We start from the raw sequence: 23,525 nt of genomic DNA, 5'->3' as shown, positions 1-23,525 counted from the left end.
TTACAGGCAGGGAGATGAGGACTCTGAAGCATTGATGGCACTGAATAATTAGGTCTACCGAGGAACCTAATCCTCATGGCAATCTTATTTATATGATAGGTTTTCTTGGCAAATGCTTTCTTTTCAGAACCAAGGTAAACTCCAGCTCAAGCTATCCTATAGCTATTAGATTTCAAAGTAGTGGAGTCTCAATTTTCATAGATATTTCAAGCCATTTCAGTGGTTTCATATTTCAAATATGACTTTTAACATCTGCCTTAGAAAGCTCACAGCTTTATTGGGGAGGGTATTTCCAAATAAATATGCCTGGGAAGGTATCCCCAAATAAAAACGTTTACTATGCAGAGTATAAACACAAAAGATACATACATCGGATACACTTTATTGAGGAAATCTAGTGAGCAATGTCATGGTTCCATGGAGACTATGGAAGAGATTTGGGATTGATAGAATCTTCTATCCTCAGTCCCAGCAGGAACCTGGGCATTGGGCTTCCCCAGGTGATTACCTTCCGAAGCCCTTTTCAATCTTGTCTTCCTTGCAGGGGGAAGTTGTAGGTTATAGAGCTCATTGGCCACATGATTAAAGCATCCTCCAGACTGTGGATTCGATATTTCTTTCTGCATGTTCTGTGTGTTTCCTGAGCTGGGTTCTACTTTATTTCATATGACTCATTACATGTTACCGAGACCCTGGCCTCGGGCAAAATTCCTAAGAAGATGCTGATGGTGACAAAGGCTGGGCTCCAACAAGGCAGCCCTTGTTCCTGAGGACAAGTGGACCCCTCCTCTCCTGGTGACAAAGTGCCCGAGCACAGGCAGGCTGATGATTCTTGTCTTGGAAACTTTGTAGCTCTGCATAAAGCTCAAAGTAATAAGTAGAAGCATAAGGAAGACAACCAAAATGATGCATGGGAACAGCAAAGACACCTTTCCCAGGGACCCCTGTGGCTTGGAATCCTGGTCCTTCGGAGAGTTTCTAGCATAAACCTTCAGTTAAAGAGACAGATGACACATTCCATTGGCTGGCGCTTATCAGCAGCTCTGGGGAAGAATATCAGAGGAAACTGTCAGAAAATGACAGCGTCATGGTTCAGTACTGACTGAATGAAAAATACGCAGTTGTGAACCAACCAGGCCTGAACTCAGCTTGCCTGTCTTAATTTTCCTCTCTATTCCAGATGAATAGAACCAAAGCCAGAGCTGAGAGCAGACAGAAAGAGGCTCTGGGAATACCGTTGTGGGGTCCTCAGGGCCACCCTGGGAAGGCGTGCGTGAGCCCTGGGAGCTCCTGCACTCAGCAGGGATTCTGAAACTTTTTGTAGCTTCCCAGGAATTTGCCCTAATTCAAGCCACCCTCACAATCACAGGGCCTTGGCGGAGAGCCCTCTGGCTCCTCTTCTCTGTCTTTACTACATTTTCTTACAAAATAAGGAAGATCTTAGAAACTCATGTTTACCCTGACCAAGTGATTTCCCTCTAGCTTCTGGCCCTTTGAAATCTGCATGGTATCAGAAAGAGCAGAGGTGTTTGGACTACGGGTGCAGCCCAGCCCAAGAACCTGATCTGTCCCTCTCCAGCTGTGTAGCTTAATCCAACACGTTCCTTTCTCTGAGGTTCTCTTTCCTGAAATGCCAGACGGGGATACCAATCCTTACTGTGCAGAGCCCTTGTCTGGATTAGAGATAATGCTTATATGGCTCCCCAGACATAGCTACTAACATGAGAAATGCTTAGTCACTGGTGGCCATTAGAACAGTTATTTATTTTTCCCTCATCTTGTCTTCTTTTATTTCCTCTCTATGTTGTCCATTGTGTATAATCTGGAGGAGGCTCTATAGCAAATAAAGCATCCTCCACATTCTCTCCTTATTGATTTAAGTCCACAGCAGCCACAATTCATAACACTTTATAGCTTCTATTAACCCTGACGACCAGTAGTATCTCCCTCCAACAACCTAAGGGAACCATGCTATCCATTGTTTTAATTAAACAAAACTATAATTGCCTTTGACCCCCTTCCGATTTTTCAGATACCAAAGGGAAAATAAGATACATGTTGCTGACAAGTGGGTCCTCAATCCCACAGTATTCTTGGGAGTATAAACTGGTATAAACTTAATATGTTGCCGAAGTCAATATGGCAAAAAACTTAAATATATGTACGCTTTTTACCCTGGCAATGGCACCTCAAGGAGTTTATCCTGGGGATATAATCAGTTTTGTTCACAAAATTTTTGTGCAAAAAATGTTCTTACACATCTGTATTGGAAAAAAAGAGAGAGAGAGAACTAAAGGTCCAAAATAGATGTGTTCATTTTGTATATCTGTTGTGGTATGTCCATAAAGTGGAAGACGGTTGTCAATAAACATTATGATATAGGGTCATATTCACTAATATGGAAAGATATGTGTACTGTGTGTGTGTGTGTGAGACAAATAAGGTAATAAAACAGTATCACAGAGTGGAGGGGGGGCTCTGGCTTCGGCAGGTAAGGGAGGGACTTGTTCCACTCTTCCACACAGCAGGTAGGTAAGGAGGAGATGGACTCTACTCATCTCCCCTTTTTTCTGTGGTCTTCCCCATGGGAGAGGCATTGCCTAAATAGACGAAGAAAACAACCTTGAAAGTGTGCGCCTATTAACAACTGAATATTAATGTCCCTCTAAAATTCGTATGTCACAATTTTAATCCTTAATATGATGGTATTAGGAGGAGGCCCCCTGGAAGGTGATTAAGTCATGAAGGTAGAGCCCTCATGTATGGGATTAGTCCCCTTCTAATAGGGACTCCCAGAAGGTCTTTCACTCTCTTTCTGGCATGTAAGGATATAACAAAAAATGAGTTGTCAGTGACCTGAAGAGGGCCTTCACCAGAATCCACACATCCTGGCACATTGATCATGGACTTCCAGCCTCTGGAACTATGAAACATAAATTTGTGTTTTTATAAGCCCATCAGTCTGTCATATTTTTAACAAGGCTTATTTATTTATTTTTATTATGTCATGTTATTAACCATAGAGTACATCATTAGTTTTTTGATGTAGTGTTCCATGATTCATTGTTTACCTGTAACACCAGTGCTCCAAGCAATACATGTCCTCCTTAATACCCATCATGGGGCTAACCCATTCCCACACCCCGTCCCTTCTAAAATCCTCAGTTTTTTCCCTGGAGTCCATAGTCTTTCATGGTTTGTTCCCTCTCCAATTTCACCCCCTTCGTTTTTCCTTTCCTTCTCCTAATGTCCTCCATGCTCTTCTGTATGATCCATAAGTAAGTGAAGCCATATGATAATTGACTTTCTCTGCTTGACTTATTTCACTCAGCGTAATCCCCTCTAGTCCCATCCATGTTGATGTAAAAGTTGGGTATTCATCCTTTGTGATGGCTGAGAAATACTCCATTGTATATGGACCATATGTTCTTTATCCATTCTTCTGTTGAAGGACATCTTGGCTCCTTCCAAATTTTGGCTATTGTGGACATTGCTGCTATGAACATTGGAGTGCATGAGCCCCTTCTTGTCACTACATCTGTATCGTTGGGGTAAATACATTAATGCAATTTCTGTGCCATAGGTTAGCTCTATTTTCATTTTTTTGAAGAACCTCCACACTGTTATAGCAGTTCAACAAAGGTAGTACACTAGGCCATGGCTCTGGGATTCACATGCCTACAGTAGTGCACATAGTTGTCTCTGTCCCTGTTTCTGTGAGGTAAGCCTAAATGAGTCAGTGCTCATCTCTGAACTGAGGGATGTGAGGTTGGGCCCGCATCTCTGTGGGGCTGTCTGTCTGCAGTCCCATACCCCACACCGCAGTGTCTGGTCTACACCATGTTCTGTAAGCTAGCCCAGCAAAAAAAAGGAGCATTGTGTACCCATGCCCATTATCTTCCTTCATCTACCTCATTTGATTCATAAAGCATGGGGGAAAGAAGATTAATGAGTATTCTCAACCCCAAAGTATAGACAATATGTTTTTACTGTGTTTTTGTGAATGTGCACAAAATGGGAAAGTGTCTGGAACGATGCACAACTAAATCCAACACTGGTGTCTCTGGGTGGTGAGATTATCTGCACGCATGAGTTACAATTATTATAATTATTCTATTTACACCATTAAAGTAGAAATAAACTGTTCCTTTGAGCTTGCTTCTCATTACAGTGCAAATTTAGACCTTCCCTGCTGGGATGGAAGCTGTGAAGGAGGAAAGAAATAAGACCCTGGTATTTGTTGAACACCTAATGAGTACCAGGCACAGTACAAGGAGTACAGAGTACATTTTTCCTGCACTCCTCATACCAACCTTATTAATTGAGGATTTGGGGTAAATTGCTTAGGTGTTGAAATTACTAGTGGAAATTTAACAACTTGCACAAGTTTCTATAGGCAGTAAGAGGCAGAGTCACTCTCAGTAGGGTCTGCCCCCAGATCCATGCCCTTCTACTTGAATATGCTCAGGGAATTCATGACAGTGGAGTTAAGGGGGGAAAAAGTGTGCAAAGGCAATAGTATTACCAAACTGTTATCACATAATAAGACATAGACTAAACGAAATCCATGGTCAGAGTGAACAGAATCCCATTTTTGTTAAAATTCCATCAAACCCAGGGGCGCCTGGGTGGCTCAGTGGGTTAAGCCTCTGCCTTCTGCTCAGGTCATGATCCCAGGGTCCTGGGATCGGACCCCGCATCGGGCTCTCTGCTCAGCAGGGAGCCTGCTTCCCCCTCCTCTCTCTCTCTCTCTCTCTCTGCCTGCCTCTCTGCCTACTTGTGATCTCTCTGTCAAATAAATAAATAAAATCTTTAAAAAAAAAAAATTCCATCAAACCCAATCCTTAGAAAACTAAAAGCCACACAGTGAAAAGAGAGTAGGTTGTTTTATCCAGACATAGGTACTCTGAATAGTGCCAAGAGTGACAGGTACAGGCTTGACAGCCAGATGGACAGAAATACCAGCAAGTATACACACTGAGCCTCTTAAGCAGCACCGTCTAAGAACACGGGAAGAGGGACAGCAACCGATGCCTAGATCTAATCAGCCCTGTGAGCACGGCTGAATCCAAGGAGAGTACAATAATTGATTTTCACAATGATGATCCTGAGTCATCAAGAAAAGGTTACATTTTATGTTCAGAACTCTCTGTTTAAGAAGGCAGGGAAGCGTGTAATCCATTTGAGAAAGATTTTCATTTCAAATAGTTAAAAATTCTTTGAAAACATTTTTGGTGCTTAAAGGGATAAGTGACAGTTATCTGGAAAATTCACTTATGTGGAACAACGTCTTTCCTAAAGATTCTAGATCAGTGAGCCACAATGTTATATTTAGTTAGGCTTCTATCACTTCTCCTTTGTTGACATTCCACTGTCTAATCTTCTCAAGCCTTTCAAAATTCCTAACCTTCAGGCATGGGATTGTGAATTTCTTTTTTTTTTTTTTTTAAGATTTTTATTTATTTATTTGACAGAGAGAAATCACAAGTAGATGGAGAGGCAGGCAGAGAGAGAGAGGGAAGCAGGCTCTCTGCTGAGCAGAGAGCCCGATGCGGAACTCGATCCCAGGACTCTGAGATCATGACCTGAGCCGAAGGCAGCGGCTTAACCCACTGAGCCACCCAGGCGCCCGGATTGTGAATTTCTTAAGGCAACAGATTGTGACACCATTCTTGGATATTCCATATCCTTATGATTCTCAGCTTGTGCATGTGTGTATGCCTGTGTGCATACGCAAGGGTCTGCCCCCAGATCCATGCCTGAAAAAAATGATGAAAAAAATGATGAAGATATTCACAAAAATGACTGACTCCCAGAGGCATCCATGAGCTTTGACAAAGCCCTCTGGACAATTTACAAAAGCCCCTTTCAGTTGTAAAGTTTTCTTTGTTTGTCATTTTGTCTTGTTTTGATTTTTCTAAAAGCAGACTATTTAAAAAGAGTAATTTCCATTGAGACATGCGCTCTCCAGGCAACATACACACAAACAAACACACAGGGCTGTTCTTGCCTGCCCTGCTGGCCCCCTTGCCTGATACCACTTCCCTCTGCATCTCTTGACCAGGACAGAACTCACTGTTCTTTTGTGAATATGCTGAGATCCTTTGTGCTTTCTCATATGCTGGTCCCTTTCCCAGAAACATTCCTTCCCACCTCCATACCACAATTCAATGCTCTCTTCGAGGGCTGTTGAGCTCAAGAAACTTCTCATTCTCTCAACTGTTGAAGGATGCATGTTGTCACCATTTTCTTCTTGAAGATGAGGATGGAACCTTGAGAGGCTACCATGAGAGCCTTCCCTTAGGTCACACTTGGGAATCAAAGCCAGGATGAGTCCATCCCCAGTCTTTTCCTGACTTTATTTCTTTCAACTGCGCAGTGAACAGCCATCACTGCAGATGCCCCCTCCTTGACATTCCATGTTTTCCAGGGCTGTCTGTGGTCATCCTGTATGGTTCACACAGAGGAGAGGGGCTGAGCCTTACCTGGTGTGTTGAGCAGGCGGGACCTTCTGCAATGGTAGGCCACCTCCTGCTCACAGTGCTCTGAGCTGTCAATCATGGCTTCCAGCTGCTCCATGCTGCCACCATAATCCAAGGCCATGGTGTAGGGCTTCTCAGGGTCTGCACCCCGCACATGCGTCAGCTCTGTGTTATTGTGCCGCACTGATGTCCAAATCTTGTCCTCTGTCCAGAAAACATAAGGAAGGAAACATTAGAAGGGAAGGTCAAAAGAGGACCATGCTTGTATAACCCAATAAAGCCGGGGGAGGGAGGGTCCGGAAGAGGATCTCATAAGCAATGTGATGCTTGGCTGAACATGGGGCAATCAATCCGCCTGAATGCTCCACTTACACAGATAAAAACGACAGAGAATTTCTGTTTCTCATAAAGTTCCTCCCAGAGTTAATACGGGGGTTAGTAATTATAAGAACTAAATTTGTGGAACACTTTATGCTAAGCATTTAATTCCCATCATATCATTTTAAACAGACATTACCTAAATCTGAAGAAGTTAGAAATGCCATGTTAGAAATGAAAGGAAAGTGAATGAGCAGGGTTGAGCAGCTTACCCTTGTGCAAGTGACCAAGCAAGAACAGGAAACCAGGGTGTCTGACTGCAAAACTCATGCTTCCAGCTCCTGACACACACTCCCCCCATGAGACAAACACTAGCACAGATAACTATCTCATAGAAACACAAGTATCACATTGAATGTTTCCTGTACACAGAAAGATCTCCGTATAGAAAGTACCTGTAAAATACACCTAATTAGGGCGCCTGGGTGGCTCAGTGGGTTAAGCCGCTGCCTCCGGCTCAGGTCACGATCCCAGAGTCCTGGGATCGAGTCCCGCATCTGGCTCTCTGCTCGGCAGGGAGCCTGCTTCCCCCCCTCTCTCTCTCTGCCTGCCTCTCTGTCTACTTGTAATCTCTGTCTGTCAAATAAACAAATAAAAAAAAATACACCTAATTAACAATGATGAGATTGTATGATCCACACTATACATACAAGGCACTTAACTGAAGTTCTTTTTTTTTTTTTTTTTAATTCTCTATGCATCCTCTCTTTGCCAAAAAATTATTTTAAGAGGTTTACAATAAAATAACATGCAGAGATGAGGACCTTCACGACACGTTTGGAGGTCACACTTCACCTGCTACAGGTAGGAATGTAAGGCGAAGAGAAAGAAGAGAAATTAAAGTTTTACAGCTTGAGAGATGTGTATTTGAAACCTCTCTCTGCCAACAAGAAGCCTGGACAAACCCCTTCACTTTTCTAGGGCTCAGTTTTATTATAAAAATAAAAGAAGAAGAAGAAAAAGGTGGCAGTCCCGGCCGCAGGGCTGTTTCTATGAAATAACAAGCAAACAGATGAAGTTGCAAGGCTGAGATCTATCAGACATTCTATACTAAGAGATAGATCTGTCTGAGTTCTATCAGACATTCTGTACTAATAACCTAGACTAAAGCCTTTACTGCAATTGGACATAGAATTTCATTCTGAACATGCTCACAAATAAAGGAGGAAATAGGAAGACTCGAAAAGCTTTTGTCATCCGAGAATCTTACCCACATAATAACACCATTACTCTTCATAGATTCTCAGGGCTGAAAAATAACTTAACATAGCTATCATGTGGTTTCCCTCCTACTCCACCCTCCTAGTCTTTATAAAGGAGGAAACCAAGGTCTAGGAAGTAAAGAAATGACCCAACACATTTCTATTAGACCATAGTGATGACTGCCCGCACTAAAAATAACTATCATTAATTAGTACCACTAAGAAGCAGGATCACAGCTGTCAGCAGATTTAGGTAAAAAGGAAAAGCACAGGCAAGCTAGATCCCCAGTTTTAATACTTTCTCTACCCTAACTCTGTATGTGACTTGGGAGAAGTAACATCATTGCTTGCACTTCTGTTTCACTGTGTTAGAAAGAGAGAGGAGAGAAAGAAAGCTTCGTTTCCATTATCTCTAAAGAATTTTCCAACTCCAGAAAAGGAAATATTTCTTGCAGCAAAAATAGTAAACTGTTCAAGCATTCTGATTCATCTTCAGACTATTTCCTAAAACCAGTCCAGTGATAACCATGTCTACAATGTTTAATGGTACATTTTCTATAAAGTCTGAAAAACGAATCAGACTGAAAGTTCTGACTTTGGAAGTAATAATAGGACATAAATTCTAATTGGCAATAATTAACCTGTTACTCCAAAATATAGAAAAAATCTGATAAATTATCAGAGAAAAGTAATTATTTAATAACACAATAGCATAGAAAGAGAAATAAAGAGTGACAGTTTTGAAATGCCCATGGTCTGTAGAAGAAAAACAGAACCACCCAGTCTAATGTATAGATGCTGTGTTACTGTTTCATGTGAGGTCATTTTATATACCTTATATCTGGTACAGATAACAATCCTCCATTGTAGATGTCAATGTAGATATATATACACACACACACACACACACATATATATATATATTCAATGTAGATATATGTGTATACAGACACACACACACATACATATACATACACATATAAACAGATATAGCTATAGATAAAGACACAGACATACACATATACACATAGTGGTATAGACATATGAAGCCTTAGAGAGAGAAAATAAACTTGTCCCCAGTCTCATTGTGTCCAGTCTGATGCCAGAAGTGGTCCAAATAGCATCATTAAATCATATGAATTTAGATTTCCTTACAAATACACACAGATTCTTATATCCATATATCCATTCATCTACTTATTCATACATTCATTCATTGATTTGCTTATTCATTTACTCACTGAGTCATATTGCCAGAATCATATTCTACCTTTAGCAAGATGGAATAGGAAAATGTGTAGGAGAGACAACCTTTCATTTTAAAGCCACTAATGTTGCCAGCCCTGCCTTCTGGGACCTGAGGGTGAATGGAAGTTCTAAAAACTAAAGTATTGGCACTTTTTGATATATGCAAATACACAGAAGATACAAAGGAACAATTAAGAGCTCTGAAGTGCTCTCCATGATTCACGAGCCCTGAAAACACAGTATGAGTAACAAGAGGAGAGATGATTACATGAAACCTAGGCCTCTTAGCTGGCTTTCCTTTCAAAGATGCCCTTTGTCCTCAGACTACTTTTTCCTCCTGGGAGATAGCAGAAGAAAGATTGGAAAGAAGGAGGTAATTGGATACTATTTCTTTTTGCCTTTTTTTTTTTTTCCCTTCTCGCAGTTTCATTGATAGCAGGTACAGATTAAGTTCTGCACTCTGACAAAATATAAAAAGACTAGAGGTCGATGCCACTCATGTAAGTTGGCTTTGGTGCCTGATGCTCTTGATGTCTGGTCTAAGATAGGAACATGTGGTTTTAGCTAGGGAATGTGTATGTGAAGTTTAGCTCTAAGGATTTTCAAACAAGTAATACTCATTTTGAACAGTCTTTTAGGTAGATGTTGGTGGGAATCCACTCATGAACGTACACGTGCTTTAACTGAAATTGAACCCATGAAGCTAAATGTTAAAGATAGTCAATTAAGTCAATGGGTGCATGGATATTTACGGACACAGATTGGGCTCTGCAGTGAGAAGATCTGGATTTCTGTGCCACCTCAAGCAGCCTTGGTCAAATCATTACTTCTCTAAATATCAGTTTCCTCTGTAGCAGTATCTGGAAAGCAGAAATGATACCAGCTCTACAGGAGAGTTAGTAAAGATTAAGTGAGACGGTTTGTGTGAGAAAGCCCATTATTAACTGAATTATTAAACATTCCACAGTAATCTGTATATGCTTATTATACAAAAGGTATATCATCTCTGTCCCAAGGATCCTGCAGATATCAAATGCTGCTATTTTTAACAATAACTTCAAGGAGCAGATGGCCTCTATATAACTATAGTAAGAACTATAGTTTTTGTTAACAGAAATCTTTCCCAGAATATAAAGGAAGACACATGAGTCATTTCAAGAAGGGGGTAGAGACACACTGAAGCTGACCATTTCTCTGCAGATCCATGAGGAAAACACACCAGTTTCAAGAGACCTGGAACAGAAAATGGACTCTTCCTGAAGTTCTATGAACCTGAACTCTCCTCACACAAGGAAACCTTTAGAGATTTGCCTTTAACCTAAGAAAGTCCAGTTACACTCAGGGGTGGAGGAGTAGATTATCTAAATGCTATGATTAGGAGAACATCATAAAACCCTCCAGGCTCCAAGCACCACCTTCTGCTGGTCTGCCCCAGACTGGACCTTCTACTACAGGGCATATATTCTCATCTCTGGAGGTGCTTTTAGTGCTTCAAGGTGCCATGAGACAACCTGGCTTTAGAGACCTGCCTGCCTTTGGAAACTGTTCTGCTACATGTCACCAGTGAGGTTTTGGGCAAGTCATTAACTTCTGAAATTTCCACTTTGGAAAATGGGATATTAATATCAATCTTTTTATCCATGATAATACAGTGATTCAGCACCATGTTTCACATGGACATATAATAGGGTTTCTGGCATGCAAATATAAATAAATAAATAAATAAATAATCTATACATTAAAACTTTTCTATAACATGAGACTGAGGACCCCAACTTTGTTTCTTAGAGAATTGAGGGTGAGGAGCTCATCCAGCAAATGAAGTTAACAAGTGGGAGGGGCCGCAATTTCTTGTAACATAGCTGTTACTGTGTATAATTAGTTATTACCTTCTTTTTCAATTATCTTTTCACTTTGGATTTGTTTCATGTGTCTCTATATTTATTTGTATCCCTTTCACTTCCTGAAATCTTGTCAATTAAATATGTTGGTTAGTTCTCATGATCCCAGAAACCTAGAAAAACACTGCTTCTGCTATTACTTTTTTGCTACTCAGGTCATTCTTTATTATTTCTTACTGTGTATTGCCTTTCAGTCCAATGATGAGAAGCATAGTCCCATCTTTCTAACTTGTTCAAAGGAATATATGTATTAAATTATCCAAGACAAATTCTCTGTGGGAAAACTACATTTGGAGACTTTTGAACTGGCAGCAGGATTTACTCAATTCACTAAAGATCTTAGTTTAAAGTAACAGTAATTATGTATTTGTTTTTTAATCTGATACATAGTTTGAAAATATTTTCTCCCATTTCATAGGTTCCATTTTTATTTTTTTGATGGCTTGCTTTGTTGTGTTTGATGTAGTCCCACTTGTTGATTTTTATTCTTTGTGTTTGTACTTTTGGTGTCATAAAATTGTTGCCAAGACCAATGTCAAGGAGCAACTTCCTTATATTTTTTAGGATTTTTATGGTATCAGGTCTTATGTTTAAATTTTTAATTTATTTAGAGTTAATTTTTGTGAGTAGTATAAATAGGGCTTTTTTTTTTTTTTTTTTTTTTTGGCATGTGGCTATCCTGTTTTTCCAGCACCATTTGTTGAAGATACTATCCTTTCCCAATGAATGTTCCTAGCTCCCTTTTCAAATACTAATTGAACGCACTTATGGGAGTGTAATTCTGGGTTCCTCATTCTGTTCTGTTGGTGTATATGTCTATTTTTTTTTTTTAATGGAAGTACTGTGCTGTTTTAATTACTAGAACTTTGAAGAAATGGAGGGATGTTGTTTAAGGATGCTCGATGTACTGGCAAGACATTACAAAGACCCTCACCTGCTATTTGTTACCATTATACATTATACATTATACAGGCCATGGACATCAAGAAGCATATGCGATAAAATTCTAAAGCATCATTTCACAGACATAACAATGTATTTTACAGAGGCAACCAAAGCATTTATTACACTACATTGTGAATTTAGGTTTGAAATCCATCTTCCCATAAAGCTAAGAGATCTCCCAGAATATGAAGTATATCCTTCATTCTTATGTTCAAATATGTACCCAATTACTACTGAGCCAGCCACAGGGATACCTGCCCAGAAGGATGATGTACTGCCTAACTCTCTAAAAGCTTGCCATTGTTTGGGGGGAAAATTGTGTACAGAAGAATGACAAATATCTCAGGCTATCATAAGTATTCTTGAGATTAAAAGTAAGTAAGGCTTGGGGTGCCTGGGTGTCTCAGTCAGTTGGGCATCTGTCTTCAGCTCATATCATGATCCCAGGGTCCCAGGATCAAGCCCCACTTCGAGGTTCCTGCTCAGTGGAGAGCCTGCTTCTTCTCCCTTTGCCCCCTCACCCTGCTTATGCACTCTCTCTCTCTCAAATAAATAAATAAAACTAAAAACTTAATAAGTAAAAGTAAGTGAGGCTGCCCCAGAGACCTGGTGGGGGCAGGGTTGGGAATGGATGTTATAGGAGCTTGCCCAGGAAAGACCACAATGTTTTCCTTGAGAATGGACAGGTCTACAAAAGTCTTTCATCCTCAGACCTCCAGAGCTTAGGCTGCCATCGAGCACTTTCTAGGACTTCAGGAAATCATTGTCAAGTGACAAGATTAGTTAATCACCACTGTTTGTTTTCTTCTAGGTTATTTTTTCTAGCATTGTCAAAGCAGCTCTTCTATGCATGTGTAGTGATCCAAATGTAAAAGAAGTTTCATTATAAGATCACACACACACACACACACACACACACACACACACATTTAATATGATCACCAGCAATATCAAAGCAAAAGAAAAGAAAAAGAGGTTGCACAAAGTGCTAGCACAGTAGTAATGATAGGATGCTCTAGAACTTTCTGTATCTTCATCTCTGTTGTAAAATCTTTTCCAGTTATCACCCCAGAAAGCCCTCTATGGACCCTCATTCTGCGTTTCTATGTGACCTCTGGTTTCTCCTGCTCTCATTTCAGAAACTGTAAACTGTTTACATACAGAGCCACAATTTAATTTTCTTTCAAAATTTTTTCTCTCATTTTATCTGATTGCTATTATTATGATGATGATCATTATTATTATTAATAATAGCAGTAATTATAGATGATATAAGCTATTCTATTTGTTACCATGGAGATCACCACTCAGAAGAAAGAACAAATAAAAGGAAAGTAAAAAAGGAGAGCAAGACAAGAAGTAACTCTGATTAATAAGACCTCATTCTACACACATATCTATCTCTTTGCAAGGGCCAAAAGAAAATGTGAAATTTTTCTATCACAAAGCGTGGGAGGAAGGGAAGTCTACAGATTGTCAATACCCAGCTTAATTGAACTTAAATCACTGTGGGGAGCTGCTTATAGTCCTTTGAAAAGTGTGCCAATTCACTTACGATCCTATTGTAATAAAGCAAGTCTATATTAAGGTCCCTGGGGTCACTTCTGGTACAGTTATCTATGTTGACAAAGTGAATTTTCTGTGCCAAGGGTAAAGACAGCTTAAATAATCCTCAAACCACTGCCTGTACCACTCATTTGCCATCTACGTATGTACATTCTAGTGACATCTCCTGTCATTTTGCATTGGTAGTTATTTAATTTTTCATATGTATGTACCTTATCTCTGCACTTAAATCACAGGCAATGACTGCTGAGTAAATATCAGGTTGGCAAGGACTTCTCTGGTTAAGGGAGGCAGATGCAAGGAAGAAAAGTGAGTGCACCAGGATCTGCAGGCTCAGTGGACACTACCAGCTCACATGCTGAATACTTGCAGAGACATTTCACCTCCCCAAGCCTCAGTTTTATCACCTATAAACTGGGTTTAATCCACCGTGCAACGATGATGTGAGAATGAAATAAAACACACGGGAATGTTGAGCACACAGTCTGGGTACCCGAAAGAAAACCAAAGTCCACTGCTATCAGCCCCGCTGATGTAGCCACTCAGGGAGCATAGGGAAGGATCATTTCATTAACAGAAACAGTTATGGGAACCTGTGCTGAGGGGGTCAATGCCACGTTCTCCTCAGCCGGCAAAAGGAAGTGGCACAATCGGTGTAAAACAATTTCCAACCCCTTTAAAGGGCTTCAAATTCTCACAGGAGCTGTGTTCCTCCCAGGCGCGTCCATCAGCAGCCTGTGCTAGAATCCATCTGTGCGGCGCTACAACAAACCACTGCAGATGCGGCCGCTTTCAGCTCTGGCCTTCTGCTGCTGGCGGGGAGCGCATTACCGGTTTATGGCCCCTGCTAGGGGCCCTGCGCGATGCATTAGCTGGAACGCAGATACCGCAGCTCAAGGGGCGCGCGGGTGCTGGGGCCTGCTTCTGGCCATTACCGCTCCTCCACCTGCCTGCGCGGGCCACGCTTTATGATTTCCAGACAACATACTTGACTGTGATTTATTCTCCTACTTCGCTGGAGCCTTTACTTTTTATGTACCTTTTTGGGGGTTATTTTTCTCTTGCCTTGCTTTAAAATAGGTGGTATGATCACAGAGACCTGGGAAATCTGTTTTATGGTCGGGCGGGGGTGGAGGGTGGCAGGAGGTTTAGACCAGACTCCACGCACATTGTACCATACTTGATGGTTTGTTATTCACTGGCTTATTCAAGGAGAATGTATTAGATGTGTGGAGTGTGCAGAACATTATGTTAGGGACTGGGAAGTTAGGACGAAGTGTATAAGGTTAAATGACACTCTGGACCCGGAGCTCAGGGCATTCTCGGGTGGTTCTGGGAGAGAAGTTCACATGGAAACCCAGACCCAAACACTGTGGGGCTTAAGGGTAGGTGTGAACAAGCCAGGTGTGCCTGCCTTCTGGGCAGAGGAGGGAAGAAAGGGGACTCCACACCAAAATCACTAAAGGGAAGAGGGCTATGGGGTTTGTGGTCAGGGTTTGGTTGCTGTTAGGAGTATTTATGAAGTCTTTAGGAGTACCTTTGTAGCAGGTACTCTTTTGGTACATTCTGACGAAAAAGCTGGGACTCATACAGATCTAAACCTAGTTCCTACATCTAGGACTTCCTAGATGAGTGATGCTGAACACGCTCTTCAACCTCTCTGAACCTCTGTTTTCTCAAAATACAAGCAAGATGTGATCTCTACCTCACACTTAATCATGTGTATTAAATGAGATAAATATTGAGACAGGATAGTTCATTATCTGGGACACAAGTACAGAATAAGTAGTTTCCATTCCTTTGTTAAGAAGAGCTAAAGTAGCCAAGATCGATTTCAGGGGTCTAGATGGGAGAAAGCTGACTGTAAAGGTCTTTCCATAATCCTGAGAAGGACTATCCAAGGGAAACATTTATATCTCCTTTTACAAGGACACAAAGAAAGACAAGGCCACAATAAATCTCTGACTGCCTAACATTTCGTTTTACAGATCTTATATTCTGGTTCTAGAAGTGATTGATAAAAAGACACTCAAAGAGGAGCATGGAATGATTCATCTTTCTTTCAGCAGACAACTCTGCTTTGGAGCTCATCACAGTATGGATGATATTGCCAGAGCACCAGTGTCTTCTGCTGTGGGAAGCGTCTTCTAACTCCCCCAACATCCAGCTCTGGTCTTGCTCAAGAACCATGATAACAACTTGTTTACTTCAATCTCCCCGTTAAACCATAAGCTCTACAAGGCAAAAGACAATCCTGTAAATCTTTGTATGCTGAACACTTGACCCAGAGTGGGCATTCACTTACCATGAATCTAAACATCCAACAGATTGCCAGGATTTCACTGATTCTAGTGAGATCTCCTGAAATCAACAGGTAAGTGATAAAGGATGGGAAAGTGTGTTTAGATATGTACTTAAAATTCTGCTCTGTAGCCCAGAATATCTATTGCAAAAGCAGCACATTGAAGAAGAAATTCAGGGGTGCCTGGGGTGGCTCAGTTGGTTTTGCATCCAACTTTTGGTTTTGGCTGGGGTCAGGATCTCGCCGTCATGAGATCAAACCCTGTTTTGGGCTCCACAATCCATGCAGAGTCTGACTGGAATTCTCCCTCTTCCTCTCTTTCTTCCTCTGCCCCTCCCCTCCCATGCTCACTCTCTTTTTCTCTCTTTCAAATACATATATCTAAAAAAAGGGAAAAAATCAAATATCCACCAAGAGGTTTCTGAATGAACAAAGCATAGTTAACTGGCACAATGAAATACTATGCATGCATAATAAGGACCACACAAGACCTTTCTAAACGGATTTATAATGTGTTCCACAAAGTACTGTAAATGACAAGATCAAGTCATTAAGGTAAAAAAGACTCTGCTACATTGTATGCAAGAATACAGAAACAATAAAAAAACACACAGGAAGGGTAAACCAATAAAACCAATAACCAAGAGAAGATGGGTAAGAAGAGGGTGAATGCCATAGAGAGAGTAAGACATCTTTGGACAACCATATTATATATAATATAAATATAAAAGTATATATTATGTAAGTATACAAATATAAGCATATATAATATCTATATTTAGGTTTTGTAACATGTAAATATTCTGGAAAGTCATTAATGAAATATATAATTAAATGAAAAGGATAAAAAGAGACAAACACTAAATTGGAATAATTTTCTAAAGTTTTATTTATTTTAGAGAATGAGAGAGAGGCTCCATTAGTTGGGGGAGAGGCGGAGAAAGAGAATCCCAATCAGACTCCCCACTCAGCACAAAGTGTGCCCTCCACAGGGCTTGCTGTCAGGATCATGACTTGAGCCAAAACCAAGAATCGGATGCTTAACCAACTGAGCCACCCAGGTGCCCCCTAAAACTGAATATTAAGCAGAAACAAAAAGCCTAACTGTATATTAAATAGATTTTTAAAATGACAAATAAGGAAATATTAATTCAAGTGACTTTTTAATGAGGTATTCTGTCTAGCCATACACCTTGGTAGAATATAATCTAAGAACTGGTTAAAATTCAGTAAATGTTATGCTTTACTTTATTATTGGTAGTGATATAGTTGATGTGACTCTGAAACTATTTTGTGCATATTGTCAGGTAGAACAAATGAGTAAATATATTGGTATTGTTGAGACAGGTTGTTACTCTGAGAGAAGAGAGAGATATATGGAAAAGAGAATGATGAGGAAAAATCCAACAATGTTCCATTAACATTAGAAATAACCATAAGAAATAATTTAAGCATCTGTGTACACACATGCACACACACACACACACACACACACACACACACACATTTTCAAGTTCTGTCCACTGCAATGAACTAGAAGTAATAAGCAAACCTAACACCTAGATCCCAATTTCCAAATACCATTTACTACAAAATGTGTCTTTTGCTTCTTTGGGAAAACAGCTGAGTTTAGATGTAAGCAAGGCAAATTCAAGGTAACATCTGGTGCTAGAAAACAAGGAAGTACTCCAAGATTAATGGAGACAGGTAAGAAAGACATACAAGCACAATTAGTGGGACCATGACTAGCTATATTTGGGGCAACTTGAATACCAAAAAAATATAATGATAATAGTAACATTTTAAAATTAAGTAACTTATGAATCTAGAGCAACACAAGAGAGGTTAGACAGGGCAAGGAATAAAAAGCTTTTCTGGGGGGAAAAAAAGCTCTTCTGTAGAGAAGAATGCAGAATGACAGCTGAAAATGCAGAAGGAATTATAGGATTAGTAAAACAACATTTTACAAATTCCAGTGTAATAGCATATGGGTCAGGGTCATTCCCGGACTGGGAGGAAATGTTGGGGAACTGGGTATTCACACAGCATCTGCATATAACCCCACAGGCAACTCACTGATTATAAATCACCTTCACCATACAGAGAACTGGCACAAGTGTTTTAGCCAGCAATGGGGTTGAACCTCCCCAATAACATCATGTGCCTCCTAGTGGCATACACTGAAGAAGACAAACATCACCCATGAGGTTTTCTGCCAAAGTATTCCAACAATAAAGAAATTAACAAAAAGTCTAAAGAAATATGGAACATTTTGCTTAACAACTGGCTGGTACTCTTTAAAAAAGTTAGTAATGAAAACCGTATGAAAGTGATGGGTTGGGGGCAGGGATTTTCTAGTTAAAACAGACTAAAGGATATGGCCACCAAATCCAACATGTGGGCACTCCTTGAATCCTGAAAAGACATAAAAAAACAGATGCTGCTACAAAAGACACAGTAGGGACTAAGACAGACCATATATTGGAGATTTCTGATTGAATTCATGTTTACATTCTTATGCATGGCTTTGGTATTATGGTTATATGTAGGATAATATCTCTGTTCTTAAAGATATGAACAGAAGGTCTTTAGGTTTAAATTATCAGTATGTCTACAACTTATTTTCAAAAATTTCAGGGAAAAAAAAAAAGCTTTTACACCAGAAGGAAGGGGGATGGGGGAGATAGGAGAGAGAGAGAGAGACACAGAGATGAGAGTGGCACGAATGTGCAAATGCGGCAAAATTTTAATGTTTGGGGAAGCTAGGTGAAAAGTGTATGGATGCTGGTATTAGTGTTCTTTCAACTTTTCTGTAAGTTTGAATATTTTTGAATAAAAACTTTAGGGGAAAAAATAACGCTTAGCACAGTACTTCATCTTTGGTAAGTGCTCAAAGCTATTCTACTATGCTCTGACAAATTCATTTGTGTGTGCCCTATACCAACACACACATGGCTAAGGACTAATTAGCCAAGAATTATCAAATAGCAGAAGTAAGTTTCAAATTCAACCATTCACACATGGTAGCATATCCATTTTCAAGTGCATATTTATTAATAATGTTGAATTAGTTTTAGGGAGTGCTTTCAATATATCGGGTGCTGTACACTCATAAAAGTTATTAGTTACTTGCTTTACTTCATTCCCAGAAACCAGAGTCAAGGTTTTGGGGGCTATGGTGGTAAAAATAAATAATAATAACTATCATGTATTAGGTATACAATGCCAGGCATTTTTTTCTTATAGGTTACATCAGTCATCTCATATAAGCCTCATAACACCTTAAAAATAATTTCAGTTATTCATTACAGAAGAGGAAACTGAGAAATAGGGAAGCCAAATAACTCAACTACATCACCTGAATTGATAAAATTAAGAAGCACTAGTGTTTGGATTCAAACCAAGTCCATGCTCTTAATGACCATGATACATTTGGCACATGTTCGTCTAGTACATGAATTGAAGGAGGAGTCATAAGAATTATGACAGGCAAAGAAGCTTCATAAGAGAAAGGGATGAGAGCTTGGTCTAAAGAAGTTGGTGAGGAATAGGTATTCCAGAAGAACAGAACTGGGAACAAGGCTTGAGGGTTGGACAGAATTCTCAGAGCTGGCACTCTTAACTCCATGTGGAAATTGTCTCAATGGACAGTCTAACCAGTCAATGTCTCTTACCAACTTCTCCCTGCAAATACATATAACATACTCAAACACTTGCATACTGAGAACACAGGGCTGATGCGTGCATCCTTGACTTGAGTAATAGGAAAAAGGGCCCTAGAGAATGTCTCCTCTGATTTCCCTACTCTGAAGAGAAGGGAATCCGAAGCTCTAGCACATCTTGCCTCTTTTTTTTTTTTTTTTCCCCTCCCTGTGGACTTGCTTCTCAACCCTTTGGCTAAGATCAAGTGTGGAATGTCTAGATTGACTTTGATTCATCATCTTTCCCTAGATATCCTGGGCTCAGAGGAAAAGTGAACAAGAGCAAGCAAGCTTTATAGGAAACATGTTTGACTCCCACTTGCTATTTTACTCTTCCAGACAAGGAAATTGTCCAGCCTAATGGTAGCACTGCATCAGAATCCACAGGTGAGCCAGGAGTCCTTAGAGAAGGCCAAGGGTCCTTAGGCACCTGCTCATTGCATCTCCACATCCATGACCCTCCTGAGCTCAAGAAGATTGATATTTTTCTCCCTTTCTTCCTTTCTGCACCCCCTTGGCACACCTACCTTCCAAGATCAAACCTAAGTACTACGTCTCCTATGAAGGCTTTCTTAATCATTTCTGTCTCTAAATTCTTTCAGCATCTAGAACCTCCCATGATGATGGTACTTGCTGATGATGGCCTCTATTTCAAAAGCTCTTCGAGAATGCCACATCTTGGATTGAGTTTATTAAGCGTGTCACTCATTTAATTTTATTTAATCTACACATCATCACATTGATGTAAGAGTAACTGATCATCCCTATTATACAGATGAGGAAATTGAGTTTCTTAGAAGTTAATGTGCCTGAGATTCCATGGCTGTCAAATCTACAAGATGATTACATGACCTTAAATAGAATGACCTAGATAAAAGTGCTTTAAGAGCTGGAAATTAAATACGAGACCCTTAGGCAAAAAGGTTAATCATTTACAGTAGCTTGTACAGCACTGAACACAAAGCAGTATCAATAAATACTGGTTGATCAGACTGGGCCCTTTTCCCCACAGCACTAAAAGGTGGGTTTTGCTAGGTATCCACAATAAAAATGTGTTGTGAAAGGTCTACCAGGAAAGATCAGGATAGGCTCTGTGCTCAAGTCTTTTAGTCACTGACGAGCCCCCTCTTAGAAGTGGGAATGAATAAGCATGGGGATTTTTTAAGAGTTAAGCATTATGCTAATCACTTTATGGGGATATTTCCCAAAGTCTGATATCTTTAGGTGCTTATAAAAATGCTACTTCTGATCACCATTCTATCCCCATGGCTGGGGATATCCTAGAAAATATAATTTTAAATCTTTATCCCAGGTCATTCTTTGGGGAAATAAAATATAAAAACCTTTGCTTTCTGTAATTCTCATCTAATATTTAGAAAACTTTGAAGGGTATGTATGATGATCCCCATTTTAAAGATGAGGAAAGTGATAATCAGGGAAGTGGTAGATATTATAGAGACCTCATTCCATCGTGGTCACTTCCTTGAGGAATTTTCCACTATGATATTGGCCAATGGCTGAGGGCAGAACAGGCCAGGGGAAGCCAGAGAAAGGTTCTGTTTGGACACACGAGTTTTTATTTGCTTGTGTCACCTGTCCTAGGGACCCAGTGATAGGAACTGCAGAGCTAGTTCCAACTTTTGGCCAAGATAACATCAACTTGTAAGACCCACGACAAGTGATTCAGCCCCTCAAAATTTCAGTGTCCTGCTCTATAAAATGGAAAGAATGGTATCTTCTTCACATGATTGCCAAGAAAACTGAATGACATCATGAAACTAAAGTGCCTAGTGTGGTGCCTTGTATCAGTAGATGCTCAATTAAATGTTAGCTGTTTCTACCACAAAACCCAGCAGAGAGCAGCTCTTCAAGGACATCTCCAACCACCATCACCGTGTCCTTGGACCCTTGATTCAACCACTGCCTTCCTTGTGCTATTTCTGTACCATCTACTGGCTTCTATTTTATTTTTTGCACCATATGTAAATAATCTGTTTACAATATCTGTCTCCCTCTTCCAACTGTGAGATCTTGAGGACAAGGACAGACATGCATTTTGTAACCTTGGCCCTTAAATCAGTCAGTTCCCAAAAGTTTATGTGAATGGCTTAATTTCTGAATGACCAACTGAATATCTGAATGACTAACTGACTTAAGAACAAGCGAATAGGGGCGCCTGGGTGGCTCAGTGGGTTAAGCCGCTGCCTTCGGCTCAGGTCATGATGTCAGGGTCCTGGGATCGAGTGCCACATCGGGCTCTCTGCTTAGCGGGGAGCCTGCTTCCTCCTCTCTCTCTCTGCCTACTTGTGATCTCTCTCTCTCTGTCCAATAAATATATAAAATATTAAAAAAAAAGAATGAGCAAATAATGTATAAATAACTGCACACATGAAAAATAAATGTGGAAGTAAATACATGAGAGAATTAATGAGTAAATAAATGAGAGATGAATAAAAGAAATTCAAGAAATCAGTGATTGCATTAGTGGAGGGTGTGTGTGTGTGTGAATGAGTGAATAAGCAAATGAATGAACGAATATCACATTGCAATCACTCTCTCATCTTCTGTCCTGAGCCTTCTGTTCTCATCCATGTGGTCGGAGTCAACTGGCCATGCTAAACGGGTGTGTGAAAGGAATTTCTCTAAGTGCCTGTTAAAATTCTTGGCAATTCAAAGGTGACAATGCTTTAATTTCAGGGTAATGCTACAGCTTTATGACTTAGTAGTTTTATTTAATGGCCCAATTTAGCAGGAGATTATGCCGTCTGCCACTAGCCCAGAGAGACCACTTTAACACTCATGCATTCAACACAAGCAGATCTGCTCCCTGGCTCCACCTAAGAGACCAGTCTGCTGGAAGCCCTATGAGGTCACCACACCTTGGTGGATGGATAGCATAAGCTATCAAACAGGGAAACAGATACTTCAAACAAAAGGCTTCCTTCCTCTAAACTGTTGAATTGCCATTCATCTTCAGCCTAAAACGGAAAACAATTTCTGGAGAGCAAATTGTCCCTCTGAAACATAAGCAACAATATAAGTATTAGTCCAACTGATTAAACTGCTAGTGAGCCACAGCACATACGTCACCCATGAGTGAGTCTCAAGCAGGAAATGGTGCTTGTGTTACCCAGGAACGGCGACACAGCTTGTGGGCTCCCTCCCAGGATGAGCTGAGCCTAATGTCTAGAGACACAGTGGACATGTTTCCTAGGGAAGGGAAATGAAGAAAAGGGGAAAGGCCTATGGTTCCTACACTATCCACTTTGTGTCAGTCACTCTCTGACATTCTTTAAAATGTTAGCTCATTTAATTGCGTACATACCAATCATAAATTCTGTTATCATCACCCTTCATATACGGACAAAGGAACTGAGATACAAAGATTAAGGGCCTTGCGCATGGTCCCAAGACAATAATTATAATAGATATTAATTATAATAATTTGAATGATGTAATAAATACCAGGAATTGTTCTAAGACTTTTAATTAATGCATATGAACTCACTTACCCTCATAACCATGACTTTCAAAATTGTAAGCCATGATTAAGGAGCCTGGAATTTGCACAGGTAGAAGAAGGGCTTGGGGAAAGGCACAGACCTGTATTTTCTTTTCTTTTCTTTTTTTTAAGATTTATTTATTTATTTGAGAGAGAGAGAGAGAGAGAGAATGAGAGAAAGAGAAAGAGCATGAGTGGAGAAAAGTCAGCAGGAGAAAACAGACTCCCTACTGAGCAGGGAGCCCGATGCGGGACTCCAGGATTGTGACCTGAGCTGCAGGCAGTCGCTCAACCAACT

General features: G+C 40.2%; 1 protein-coding gene across 2 annotated transcripts in view; it reads right to left on the bottom strand.

The window, feature by feature from the left end:
- The window catches only part of CNTNAP5 (contactin associated protein family member 5), an 825,683-nt gene that overhangs the window by 252,146 nt on the left and 550,012 nt on the right, over positions 1–23,525 (bottom strand). For both annotated transcript variants that reach the window (XM_032353926.1, XM_032353927.1), the window contains exon 13: positions 6,486–6,686. In XM_032353926.1, coding sequence (XP_032209817.1) covers positions 6,486–6,686 — 201 coding nt within the window. The remainder of the gene's footprint in view (positions 1–6,485; positions 6,687–23,525) is intronic.

The sequence above is a fragment of the Mustela erminea genome, chromosome 8 (assembly GCF_009829155.1).
Source record: "Mustela erminea isolate mMusErm1 chromosome 8, mMusErm1.Pri, whole genome shotgun sequence".
Taxonomy (NCBI): Eukaryota; Metazoa; Chordata; class Mammalia; order Carnivora; family Mustelidae; genus Mustela; species Mustela erminea.
The sequence above is the reverse complement of the archived record's forward strand: the minus strand, read 5'-3'. Positions and strand labels throughout refer to the sequence as shown.